Below are 13,558 nucleotides of genomic sequence, written 5' to 3'. Positions count from 1 at the left end.
ATCGCCCCTCAGGGCACTGGCCCCACGCAGCACCTGCAAAGTCCCCAGAGGAGTCCCTTCTAGAAAGTTCTGCTTTCTGTTGCTGATTGAGTGAGTGCTCGGGCCTATGTCTGTGTGTCCCCAGTAATAATCAGGAATATGAATACATTTCCCCTCATCACTACCGTGTGCAGATAGGAGTTAAAAGACAATGGCAATAAAGTGGGTGCAACTCCTTGGCAAAAGAAACCTTGCATGTATTATAAACCCATAGATCTTCAATACAAGTTCATGGCTGGGGAAGTGCTCTTTGTTGTGGGGATTGCCTGGTGCAGAAACTTGCAAAGAAGGGCCGGGTGTGCAGCTAGCATGCCGAATCACCGATCACAGAGCTGTTCTCTCTCCATCCCTTCCTCTCATTTCTATTCCCAGGTCTCATTATGTGCAATGTCATATGCACACATGCAGACACACAGGAATACCCCATCACAGCCAGGACGGTGGTGCCAGGGGAGGTGTTTTGCATGAATTCCATCCTTGGGGTTGGAAGCACTTGCTCAGCTGTCAACTACAAATAGCCTCGTGTAGAAGATGATGTTAATTAGCATGCCATTTTCAAAATGGGGGAAAAAAACCCCACTGCCCACAACAAGCCATGTAGGGGCCTGAAGCCCTACCCTGACAGCCAAAGTGAAGCATGGCCCACTAATGCAGCCTTAATTCACTTTGTTGGCAGAGAAAGCAAGCTCACCATGCTGCTGCGGGAGTCCCTGGGGAACGTGAACTGCCGCACTACCATGATCGCTCACATCTCGGCCGCCGCCGGGAACTACGCCGAAACTCTGTCCACCATCCAGATTGCCTCGAGAGTGTTGAGGATGAAGAAAAAGAAAACGAAGGTAAGGAGCTTGCAGGGGGTGCAGGTGACTGAAGGAGCTTTCGTAGCCCTGCCCTGGAACTGAGTCAGAAAGAACCAAATCAATATTTCTAATCCCCCAGCACCAGGGGCATGGTGAGCGTGGCCGGCTGCCTCTGGCCTGGCTCAGCACCCACCTCGGGGCAGGAACACCTTCTGGCCGATACAGAAGTCACTTCCCCCCCGCACAGCTGGTGCTTTCCTCGGTCATCCAGCCTGGACCCCTAACAGGGAGTACTTGGTCCACTTTAGATAGTTTAAATGGATTGCTACTTTGAAAATTTTGAGAGAGACGGGAACTATTCATAGTTTATCTCTTGCCTACCTTGGTCCTTCAACTGACTGACCCCCCCTTGCTCAGGTGGCCCTACTTCCCCTGCATTTCCAGGAGGCATTTTCGGGCTGCTGGGCGTTGTCATGTTAATTCAATGGTTTCTGGTTGATGCTGAGTCTGCTAGAAACCACTGGGCTCGTTTTCTCAGGCCGAGGCAAAGCCAGGACAGTGGTGGTGTGACAAGAACGTTTGAGAAAATAATCATGATTGTGGTCACTCCGGTCCATAGCCAGCTGGTGATTTGTGGGGGGCTTTCCCCCTCCTTTTTGTATCTTTCTTTTTTTTTTGGTCAAAAACACATCTTTCCAGTGTTCCGTGGCACAAGTTGTCACAAATGGTTTGGGTGTGCAAACTGGTGACCCCTCAGTCCTTAGGCAGTCAGATGGGACCTGGGCGGGTCACCCCGTTTCATGAGCAGCCTCTGCTTCCCCAGTGCGCCTCACAGGGGTTATCCTTCGAGTATGAGGCCACGACGTGCACAGCTTGGGTGCCTGGCCGGGCACACCCCGGGTAACAGCCCATAAGCAGGGAGGCCCACCGGGGTCTGGATGGCCTATATGGAGCCAGTGGCCTCCAGCAGTTGCCCCACGAAGTCAGGGTCCCCGGGAGGGCTGTCTTGGAAGGGCGGCCCACACTGACGGTTCCCCTCTCACTCACAGTACACATCGAGCTCCTCCGGGGGAGAGAGCTCCTGTGAGGAAGGCAGAATGCGCAGGCCCACCCAGCTGAGACCCTTCCACGCCAGGGCCGCCGTGGAGTCGGACTTCGCGATCCCTCACCTGTCCAGCGACCCCGACTACTCCTCCAGCAGCGAGCAGTCCTGCGACACGGTCATCTACATTGGGCCAAATGGCACGGCCCTCTCTGACAAGGAGCTCACCGACAACGAGGGGCCTCCAGATTTTGTCCCTATCGTGCCGGCCCTGCAGAAGGCAGCCAGGGGTGACAGCCGGTCCACGGAGGCCGGAGAGGCTGCGGCCAGCAAATCGGAAAGGGACTGCTTGAAGTGCAACACGTTCGCCGAGCTTCAGGAGAGGCTAGATTGCATTGACGGCAGCGAGGAGCCCAGCACGTTCCCTTTCGAAGAGCTGCCGGCCCAGTTTGGGGCAGAGCAGGCAAGCAAGAGTGTCCCGCTAAGCCAAGCAGCTGGGGCAAGCCCACTCTGTGAGTCTGATGAGGAAGATGATGGGTCAGATGGCCAGCTGACAGCTAGAGAAGGCAGTGAGCCCCCGGGCTCCGAGGTGCAGGGGAATCACTCCCCTGTCCCTGCTGCATGGCTCACCAACAGCCCCACCCCTGCCTCACCCAGAAGCATCCCGGGCAGCAGCAGCCAGCACGGTTCTTCCCAGCTCGTGCAGAGCCCCAGCCTCCAGAGCAGCCGGGAAAGCCTGAACTCCTGTGGCTTTGTAGAAGGCAAGCCCAGGCCTATGGGCTCCCCCAGGCTGGGCATCGCCAGCCTGTCCAAGACCTCAGAGTACAAGCCGGCCAGCTCTCCTTCCCAGAGGTGCAAAGTCTACACCCAGAAGGGTGTCCCGCCTTCTCCTGCCCCCCTGCCCACCTTCAGCAAGGATGCGGGCGTGGTATCTAGTGAGTCCCTGCTGCAGCCCAAGGTACGTACCCCCCCGGTCGGAATGAGCCCCCAGGTTTTGAAGAAATCCATGTCTACTGGGAGTGAAGGGTTCCCAGAAACCCCTGTGGACACCGAACGTCAGGCAGCAACTTCTCCAGATGCCAAAAAGGAGATACTGAGCACCACGATGGTGACAGTGCAGCAGCCCCTGGAGCTGAATGGTGAGGACGAGCTGGTGTTCACGCTGGTGGAGGAGCTGACCATCAGCGGGGTCCTGGGCGGCGGCCGCCCCACCAGCATCATCAGCTTCAACAGCGACTGCTCGGTGCAGGCCTTGGCCTCGGGCTCCAGGCCCGTCAGCATCATCGGCAGCGTCAGCGAGGACCTGGAGTGCTACTCAAACATGGCTCCTGTCTCCGAGGTCAGCATCACGCAGTTCTTGCCCCTCCCGAAACTGAACCTGGAGGAGAAGGCCCGGGAGGCAGGGAGCAGGCGTTCCTCCATCAGCTCCTGGCTGAGTGAGATGAGCACAGGCAGTGACAGCGAGCCGCCCTGCCACAGTTTCATAGCCCAGACGTGTTTCGGGCACGGGGAAGCGATGGCAGATCCTCCGGCCTCGGAGTTCGTCAGCGGCATCCAGAACACCGCTGTGGTGTGCCGAGAGAAGCCCAAGGCGGGCCCCGACAATTTGCTCATCTTGTCAGAAATGGGGGACGACTCCTTCAACAAAGCAACCCCCATCAAAGGCTGCAAGATATCCACGCTGGGCAAAGCCATGGTCACCATCTCTAACACGGCCAGCCTGAGCAACTGCGAAGGGTACATCCCCATGAAGACCAACATTACGGTTTACCCCTGCATCGCCGTGAGCCCCCGGAACGTCCAAGAGCCCGAGGCGTCCCTTGCCACCGTCAGCTCAGTCGCCAAAGCAGCCCGGTCTGAGGAGAGCAAGGAAAGTGGTGCAAAGAAAGAGATGAAATTTGAGGACCCCTGGCTGAAACGAGAAGAGGAGGTAAAAAAAGAGAATGCCTGTCCCCCCGAAGCAGGGATTAGGCACGAGACTGCCACAGGCCCCCCAAAGCCTGAGGCCAGAGCAGACCAGGACAGGAAGGCCAGCCCCAGTGACGGGCTGAGCAGCAGCGGCGGTGAGGTATCTGCCTCCCCCGTGGCCGACAACTTCAGGAGGGTTGTGGATGGCTGTGAGATGGCCCTGCCCAGTGTGGCTGCCCAGAGCCCTGTGCATCTCAACAAAAGCCTGAAGTCGAGCAGCCTTCCCAGGGCTTTTCAGAAAGCCAGCAGGCAGGAGGAAGTGGACAGCCTCTTCTCTCACTGCCCTGCCGAGACCAACGGCATCGGCCCGGCTTCCAGCACCCAGCCCTCCAAGGCCACCCTGGAGAGGAAGGTGGCGTCACCCAAGCACTGTGTCCTGGCTCGGCCCAAAGGGACTCCCCCGCTGCCCCCTGTCCGAAAATCCAGCTTGGACCAGAAGAACCGGGCCAGCCCCCAGCACAGCGCCTGCAGCAGCAGCTCCAGCAGCCCCTTGAACCAACCGGCGCCCTTCTCGGCCAGCTTCCCGGACGAGCCCAGCGGCAAGATGAAGGATGCCGGCAGCAGCAGCAAGCTCTTCGGTGCCAAACTGGAGCAGCTGGCCAGCAGGACCAACTCTCTCGGCAGGACAACAGTCAGCCACTACGAATGCCTCTCGCTGGAGAGGGCCGAGAGCCTGTCCTCCGTGAGCTCCAGGCTGCACGCGGGGAAGGACAGCACCATGCCCCGCACGGGGAGGAGCCCGGGCCGCAGCGCCGGGGCCTCGCCCACCAACCCGGGCCCCGCGCAGTCGGCCGGGGCCTCGCCCAAGGCCAGCCAGTCCAAGATCTCCGCCGTGAGCAAGCTGCTCCTGGCCAGCCCCAAGGCCCGCAGCCTGTCCACCTCCACCACCAAGACCCTGAGCTTCTCCACCAAGTCCCTGCCGCAGGCGGTGGGCCAGAGCTCCGGCCCGCCCCCCGGCGGGAAGCACATGTCCTGGTCCACCCAATCGCTGAGCCGGAGCCGGGGCTCGGGCCTGGCGTCCAAGCTGCCGCTGCGGGCGGTGAACGGGCGCATCTCGGAGCTGCTGCAGGGCGGCGCGGGCCCCCGGGGGCCGCCGGGACGCGCGGGGCCCGAGGCGGAGGAGCGCGCGGCCCCCGCCGACGAACGCCCGCCACCCGCCGTTCCGCTGCCCTCGCCCTACAGCAAGATCACGCCGCCGCGCAGGCCCCACCGCTGCAGCAGCGGCCACGGCAGCGACAACAGCAGCGTGCTGAGCGGGGAGCTGCCGCCCGCCATGGGCAAGACGGCGCTCTTCTACCACAGCGGCGGCAGCAGCGGCTACGAGAGCATGATGCGCGACAGCGAGGCCACCGGCAGCGCGTCGTCCGCCCAGGACTCCATGAGCGAGAACAGCAGCTCCGTGGGCGGGCGCTGCCGCAGCCTCAAAGCCCCGAAGAAGCGCGCCAACTCAGGTAGGCTCGGGCCCGGGCATCGACGGGCGGAGGGCGGGCCCCAGGACTCGGGGATGGGCGCCCCTGTCCCCAACCGCCTGTCATCTGCTGGGGACAGAGCCATGGAGGGCTTCACTGTCACACCACAGGCAAGTGCAGACTCTGGAATGTTCCGGTCCAGATGTAGGGACTGTGGTCAATGCACATCATAAATCATTTGTTTGCCTCAAATCAAAGAAACCAACCTCAGGGGACCCATGCAGTCATGCTGTAATTCTAGACGTTATGATGTAGATCGCCCCATTCACCCACCCCATCACAGATCGTGAAATACGATGAGGAGGTTAGCCTCCCAGCATGTTCAGGAGTCATCGCGGCTGTCAGAATTTCGATGTCTTTATTTCCCAGGCGGTGTATGCGTCAGGCTTTGATCTATTTTGACGGTGCTTTACTTCAGACCCTCAGCCCTGAGTCTCAGCAGCAGACATGGGAGCAGAACCCCCCGTATAAGACAAGTGGAGAACAGAAATCCATTCAGTATAACATGACAGCTGTTGGGTCCTATTTTCAGGGTCAAGGGCATTCAAATGTATTGATAGCAGTTACTAAAGATAGCAAAGAAGTTTACCTAAGCCAGAGCCTTTGACAAAAAAAAAAAAAAATCTGGCCTTCCCAGTACTCGGTTGTTAAACCTTATTATTACAATCTACCCAGTCTTGGTCTTCAAAGTCCAGATTATCGTGTGACGTTTGCTATGTGCTCACATGAGTTTGAGTGTCACAGAGTGCTTTCACGTACTCTAATTTAGCATCTTGAATCTACCAATCCAATTTATTCTTACAATAGCTTTACTCTTTTTTTGACTTGTATTGTTTGGTTTGGCTGTTACACTGGAGTAAAGAGGAAGAAAAACTAAAATAACCACTTGGAGAGTGGATCACAGGCTCTACACGTGTCCTTGCTTGCTGCTACCTCCTTTTGTAAATGCTGTTCTCGAGGGTCCCTTGTTAGGTTAGGCTGTTTGTGTAAAATCAAAGCACCAGTCTGGGTGCCAGAGATGGGATTTAATAGAGAGTGCGGAGGGCATCGGACAGCCGTGAGCAGCTGCCGTAGATCCCAGGCTCCATAATGGATATGGCAGTGGAGATATGCTCCTTGCAGGCTGGGTGACCTTGTCTCGCTTATTTATGATTATTATTAAGAAAAATGCTGGCTGTCAGACATGATCAGCATAAATCAAAAACAACTTCTTTAAGAGAAGCCATAAAACTCCTCAAAGGAAATTCCTAGCTCAATGACCTGATTTTACAATTACTAGAGACATTTGGAACTGCAGAGGAGACAGGCAGTTATCTGTTAGTGGAGGTTGCTTTAATGCTTTGGTTATTTCCTTAGTGAAAATGAACTAGAAATATACTGCCGGGAAGAGAACCTTGAGTTTTCTGAGTGCTTTGTAGTACAGGTAACAGTGGAAACAACCAAACATCACGATGGTTCACCTCTCCAGTCCCATTCCTGGAGATCCATGTCGGCGGAGAGTGTGCAGAATTCGACCTGGTGCAGTGGGATGATTGATCTAGAAAGCAGGAGACTTGGGGTCTTGGGCTGTGTGACCTTTAGGGAATAACTATACTCTCTGGGCTTCAGTATTCTCACGTCAAAGTAAAATGAAGGGGTTGGTAGAAAACCACCATGGTCTCTCTGATGCTCACGTTGTAGAAGTTGGTGCAAATAATAAAAGAATATTGGTGGTAATATGACTTCCTTTCCATAAGATGATCCGTAGTCAATGGGATTTATTTTTAAGTTGTTAAATATTGATCAGGCCTCTTCTGTGGAGTTAGAGCTTGGTGATATGGAAGTTGCAAGTGTGGTTGGGGAGGAGCAGGCAGCGTAGAAGACAAGGCCATTGTGAGAAGTGTGTAATCTCATTGGCGAGCAAGGATGAAGAGTGTGGAACAGGGAACAGTGAACCATGAACCAAGGTGCCTTGCCAAGTGCTGAGTGAGGTCGTGAGAGCTAAGGGTAGGAAGTATTTAGACAAAGAGGGCCCAGAACATTGAAGAAGGCTACAGGGAAACATTGGGATTGAGCCAGGCCTTAAAGGATGCTGGGACAAAGCGGGTGAAGGGCATTGTAGGCTGAGGCAGTGATGGGAGCACGAGCTTGAGGCAGTAAGAGCATGGTTTACGGATAAAGAGTGGGATTAACTCAACAAGGGGGATATTCTTTTTTTTTTTTTTTAACTTTTTTTTGGGGGTTTATTTATTTATGGCTGTGTTGGGTCTTCGTTTCTGTGCGAGGGCTTTCTCTAGTTGCGGCAAGTGGGGGCCACTCTTCATCGTGGTGCACGGGCCTCTCACTGTCATGGCCTCTCTTGTTGCGGAGCACAGGCTCCAGACGCGCAGGCTCAGTAAATTGTGGCTCACGGGCCTAGTTGCTCCGCGGCATGTGGGATCTTCCCAGACCAGGGCTCGAACCCGTGTCCCCTGCATTGGCAGGCAGATTCTCAACCACTGCGCCACCAGGGAAGCCCCAAGGGGGATATTCTTAATGGATGTAATAACGGACAGAAGATGTAAGCCCAGATCAAGTTACTCCTTGAACATCTGGCAACTGTGATAAGAATTATTGCAGTTGGCAATGGGGAGTCATCATAGGTTCTTGGCTGAGAGTGTCATAAGGTGACAGAAGCTGTGGGCTGCTTTCTGTAGATGGATTTTCATCAATCCCTCCACCGTTCCTTGCCAGCTCCCCCGTGATAGGTACACAAATGTGTACATGTAGCCATTAGCCATGAAGTAGAGTGAAGACAGCCAGATCGGGTGGGGAGCGAATGTCCACCCTGCCCAGAGGGCATTCAGTTGCTGAGAGGATGGAAATCGGTGATGGGCAGTTTATGGCATGGTTACATCAGCTTGGCCCCCCGAGGCCCCATCCTTTCAGTGATAGCTCTTTGGTATCATGTATCATGTGGGCTCTCCGGACACTCTCTCTCTTCTTCCTCATGTTCCAACACTTCACCCCAAACCTGGTGTGTTACCCCCTTGGCTTCTCTCTTTTTTTTTTTCCTTCTCTCTCAGGCTGGCTGGGGAAATATGAAAATTAGATCAGCACCTTGGTCTGAGTGAAGTTCATTTCCACTGTAGCAGGCCCGGGTGTGGTGTGACACAGCATCCAGAAAGCCCAGGAGAGAAGCCAGCCAGGGAGTGTGTCGGTTCTGAGATGCACCCAGGGCTTGATCTGCCTGGACATGAGCTCCTGAGAGGCCTGTTCGGCACTTGACTCAGCCTGTTGGGTCCCCAGTGCTGGGCTGGTACAGGTTACCATGAATCAGTTGGACACCATTGATTGATGGCATTTGTTGGTTGGCTGGCTGACAGTGTGGTCCTGCAAGTTAGCTGAGTTCTTTTCTATGTACTTCTCGTATCTCGCCCTGCTGGTGACCCGTGTTTTGAACATTAAGCCTATCCTCTATTTTCTTTCCCACTCTAAGCACCAAACACTGTGCCTTCCCTTCTCTGGGTGCTGAGTAAACATTACTGACCGATGGGTTGCCGGGTTCAGTTAGCAGATCCACTGCACCAAAATCTGTGACCAGTTACTCCTCCAAAGGGCCTAGAGCACCATGGTTCACTCTGTCCGTACCCTTCGGTTCGTTCGGTTCTCAGGTGCAATCTTATTTTGTTTTAATGAATTCAGGACACACAGTGGTTCCTGGCTTAATGAAAACGGGGATAAGGCAAGCAGCTTCTTGGCAGCTGTAAGATTTCTAGAGTGTTTCTAAGAGACTCTACCTAGAAACAGATGAGAAAGGGTTCCAAATGAGATAGCCTTTTTGACTATAAGTTGGGAACTACTAAAAAAGTAATTGGCTCCCTAGGACACCGAGGAAGCCCCTTAGAGTGGAGAGTGGGTGGAGGCAGGTACGGGGCTGAGAGGCCTAGAGCAAGCGTGTGAGGGGCCTGGGCTCTGCGGCCGGGCCCCTCCCCATCTCCTGTCCAGCCTGGGAAGGGTTCACTCTTCAATTCAAGCTCTCCAGCAGCCCGTGCAGCCCCATCCTCATTCACCTGGGAGGCCGCGGAGCTGGCTCGTGCTGGCCAGTAAATCCACACGCGCTGATCTTTCCCCTCCCCCTCCTCACCGCGGATGCCTGTGGGTCCTCCCGGCGTTCGTGCTTTCTGCTTTTTGACTCAGTGTCTTTTTAGTGCCTGTACCCTGAGTCGGAATGAAGATGGAGGGTGATGGAGGGAAAGCTGATGAGGGCGGGTTCTCAGGGGCGGGCAGTGGGGATGGACATCAGCATGTTCCCTGAGGAGTGTTGTGAGTCCTCGGCGCTCAGAATGCCCATGTTTCCTGACATATGACCTAAGAAGCAGCATCTTCAGACTCCGTGTGGACACTTTTTAAAAAAAATTTTTTTGGAGTAGAGTTGCTTTGCAATGTTGTGTTAGTTTCTGCTGGACAGTAAAGTGAATCAGCTATATGTATACATATGTCCCCTCTTTTTTAGATTTCCTGCCCACTTAGGTCATCACAGAGCTTGAGTAGAGTTCCCTGTGCTATACAGTAGGTTCTCATTAGTTATCCATTTTATACGTAGTGGTGTATATATGTCGAATGTGGACACTTATATCTGCACTCAGTGATGATAAAAATGGAGGGCCCAACATCAGACACCTCACTGGGGCCATCAGTGCTGCGGAGGATAGAGTGGGGCGTGACAGGCCGGGGGCCCCTCCTGCTGCACGCAGGTGGCAGCCAAGCCTGGATGGGGAGGGGAGGGGGTGGGCTCAGGTCAAATCGGGACCATTTTATGCAGCAAAGCTATTGGCATTTATCAGCTTAAGTGCTTTTTTTTTTTACACACTTGACGTCTCCATGTCCAGACTGAGTGCTGGGCTGATGGGCAGGGAGTGATAGAGAAGAAAAAGGAATCCTGACCCACTGGCATCAGGACGTGTGATCCCAAACCAGACAGCTGCATCTGACGGGGCCCTGCACCACTGTTGCCCGACTAAGGCGCTTCCCCACAGCTTCCTTACAGCGGACACTTCCCTGACCTTCCCACAACCTTGAAGGAAGTGGTCGTTGACAGGAGCTAGGCTCAGCAGAAAGCTGGAAGCATCTGCTTGAGAGGTGGAGAGGGTGGAGCATGCTGAAAATCCAAGAAATCATATTTCTGTGGGGACCCAGACAAAGGCCCTGTGGTCAGTTCTCTCGTAGTGATGACGTGGCGTTTGGGCACCGTTGTTCCTGTGCCCTTTCCAGCAGTGTGAGGGTGCCATCTCTCCCTCTGAAACTTCCTTCACAGCATTAAACTCCATCTCCTCTGGTGTAACCACATTCCCCTGCCCCTGCCCTCAGCTTTCCCCATCACACCCCAAGTAAGGCTCCCAGTGTACCTCTGGAGGAGACGAGAGGGGAGAGGAGGCTCTTCAGTGGTGGGTGCGAGACCTGGACGATATCAGTTCATTCATGGAATTGATTTACCAGTGACCAAATTCAGAATGCTCAGAAAATCCAAGATGGCCGTTCACTACATGCAGGAGAAACCCCCAGACTGCAACTCACCCGACACTGGGCACTCACTTCCCACCCTGGCAGGGATTGATTGACGTGGTGAGGAAGTTGAGAAGATTGAAAAAAAGCATGGAAAGAAGGCAGTGGGAATTAGATTGCCTTCAGGGTATTTCTCTTAAGCTACGATAGCCCAGTGAAATGTCATTCTCCATTCAGGCTTCTTTACTTTTCTTTCCCCAATCGGGGTGATCTCATAGGACGTCCTGGAGTGGTTTGGAAGGAGATAGAGAGTGACCCTTATTCCTGATATTTTCCCATCTGATTACATCCCATCTGTGGTAACCAGACTCCTAGGTAGCCCCCAATGGTCCCTGCCTCCTGGTATTCACCGTTGCTTCGTCCCCTCCCATACTATACTAGGGTTGGTCTCTGTGTGCAATAGAATAAGGCGGAAGTGAGTGATGGTATGTCACTTTCAAGATTAGGCTGTGACAGACATGGTAGCTGCTCTTTCCCGCTCTGGGTAAACCAGCTGCTATGCCATAAGTAGCCCTGTGGAGAGGCCCACCGGGCAATCAACTGAAACTCCGGCCAACAGCCACGTGAGTGAGCTTAGAAGTGGATGCTGCAGCCCTAGTCAAGCCTTCAGATGATGGCAGCGCCATCTGACAGCTTGACTGCAGCTCACGAGAGACCCTGAGCCAGAACCGCCCAGTTAAATAAGCTGCTCCCAGCTTCCTGCCTCACAGGAATGTAGCTGCTGGGTTTAGGCTAATTTGTTACATGGTGATAAGTAACTGATACACCACCAATCCCATGACCCTCCTCAGTTCCTCCCCTATTTCTCACATAAACAGATCCTTAGAAGAGTCATCCCAGAAATGTCTGAACACATGCACGCAGTGGATTAAACGACTGAGATGCCCATACATGACTGACCTCGCTTTTAGAGGGGTTGTTGCTCCCTGACTTGTCCTCGGGGTCAGGGGAGGTGAGGGGGAGGACCAGTCACCCTTCCTAGGGGCTGAGTACACATTATCCAACTGAGGGAAGAGGGCTTACTGGGAGCCCCATCGTGAGTGTTTGCAGCCTGAGGGACTCGGGCTGCCTGGTGGCCAGGCCCGGTCTCCACCTGAAAGATGCTCAGACTCTCCCTGCCTCCGAGAGCTGGACATCCTCCCACTGAAGCTCAGCGTTCCTCGGCCTCCCTACATGTTCTGCAGCAGCCCCATCTGACGGGGGCTGGAGCTGAGCCTACAAAGGCAGAGCCGCTTGCTCAGAGTCAGCTAGCCTGATCAGACCGATTTAAAAAACCCAAAACTATCAGCTGGCTTATTTCCACTGTCAAGGAGACAGAGATTTACTTTGCTTCAGTGGTTGACACTTCCTAGTTTTCTGAGTCAGTGTGTGTGAGTGTGTGCGTGCACACGCGCATGTGCTCGTGCATGCAAGCATGCATGAGATAAAGATCTGGGCCCAGAAAAGTGAGACTTGATATGAAATCAAGGAGCCTATAGGACAGAGTATGCTTTGTAGAGAAGATTAACTATCAATATGTACTTAGAGACCCTCGTCGTCTCCTGAAGGAAAGCCCACCCACCTGCGCTCTGAACAGTCACGTGCTACCCGATCACCACCGCCACCTGGAGCTGCAGGTAGTGGCTTTTCACATTCCTAGCTCCTAGGGTGGTGAGAAGGTCGTCCTGTGCCTTGGCCCCCTGATTCTATACCAAAGAGTTCTGGCTCTTTTTCTCTCTGAGCTTGTGGTACTTTAAGCTTTCTTTAGCAGTCAGTGGATCTCTCAAAGTTGGAGAAAAGTACACTGTCTTTCTTTCTGGAAGGGTCATCAGGCCACGCAGGCCATGGTGGCCCAGCACTCAACAGGCAGAACCCACTGGAATTAGGGGGAGGAGGATGGAGGGAGAGCAGGGCAGAGAGGGCACTAACTCCTCCGGGGTTCCCTGAGCACCATGGGGATGGTGCTGTAAGGACCAGTGCTTCCCCCAACAGTAGCCCACTAGCGATGCAGCCCGTCTCCCAGGTCCTCCAGAAAAACCACCAGACTGTGCATCCTTTGCATTCTCGGCGTTCCTCGGCCTCCCTACGTGTTCTGCAGCAGCCCCATCTGACTGCTGCTGTATCATGGCGTGCAAGCTCTCTTGCTCTCCTTCACTCTCACTGACATCTGACTGGATGGAGTCCACTCTGTTTAAAAGCAGAATCAGCCCAGACTCTAAGTGCAGGTAGCCACGGCTTCAGGCAGACTCCACCTTCTTTCCTCAGACTCAGGAGGGACCACATATCACTCCTGAGTTAAATTAGATCGGGCTCCCTTCAGCATCAAGATAAACCGGTTGGGGTGGTGTCACGTTTCCCAACCATCCTCCTTCCAGGAGAAAGCAAGCTTCCTAGATGCCCCTTACTAGAGGGAGGAGCTGCCAGGTGGGTGTGCCTCAGGAGATGCAGCTGTTTGAGGGAGCACCACCACCTACAGGCCCAAGCTTCCCTCCCAGGGGGCCAGGCCTGCAGCCTCCCAGCAGGAGAGGGGCCAGAACCAGGGGAACAAACATGGTAGTTGCCCGAAGCACGAGGCTAGATCCACTTCAGATGTGGGTGAAAAGATTAGGCCCCGTTCTCAGAAGCCAGGGCCTGGCTTCACTCACTCATGCCACCAGTCACCAGAAAAGGTGGTGCTTGGTGCAGGGGTGCCCCCGGCCCTGCCAGTCCTATGGTGATTGCTTTTATAATCCTCTAGA

General features: G+C 54.5%; 1 protein-coding gene across 1 annotated transcript in view; it reads left to right on the top strand.

Moving 5' to 3' along the window:
- KIF26B (kinesin family member 26B) overlaps nt 1-13,558 on the top strand; it is a 490,689-nt gene that overhangs the window by 468,095 nt on the left and 9,036 nt on the right. The window contains exons 11-12 of the mRNA XM_061187375.1: nt 716-878; nt 1,889-5,300. Of these exons, the coding sequence (XP_061043358.1) occupies nt 716-878; nt 1,889-5,300 (3,575 nt within the window). The remainder of the gene's footprint in view (nt 1-715; nt 879-1,888; nt 5,301-13,558) is intronic.

This window comes from Eubalaena glacialis, chromosome 3 (assembly GCF_028564815.1).
Source record: "Eubalaena glacialis isolate mEubGla1 chromosome 3, mEubGla1.1.hap2.+ XY, whole genome shotgun sequence".
Classification (NCBI taxonomy): Eukaryota; Metazoa; Chordata; class Mammalia; order Artiodactyla; family Balaenidae; genus Eubalaena; species Eubalaena glacialis.
The sequence above is the reverse complement of the archived record's forward strand: the minus strand, read 5'-3'. Positions and strand labels throughout refer to the sequence as shown.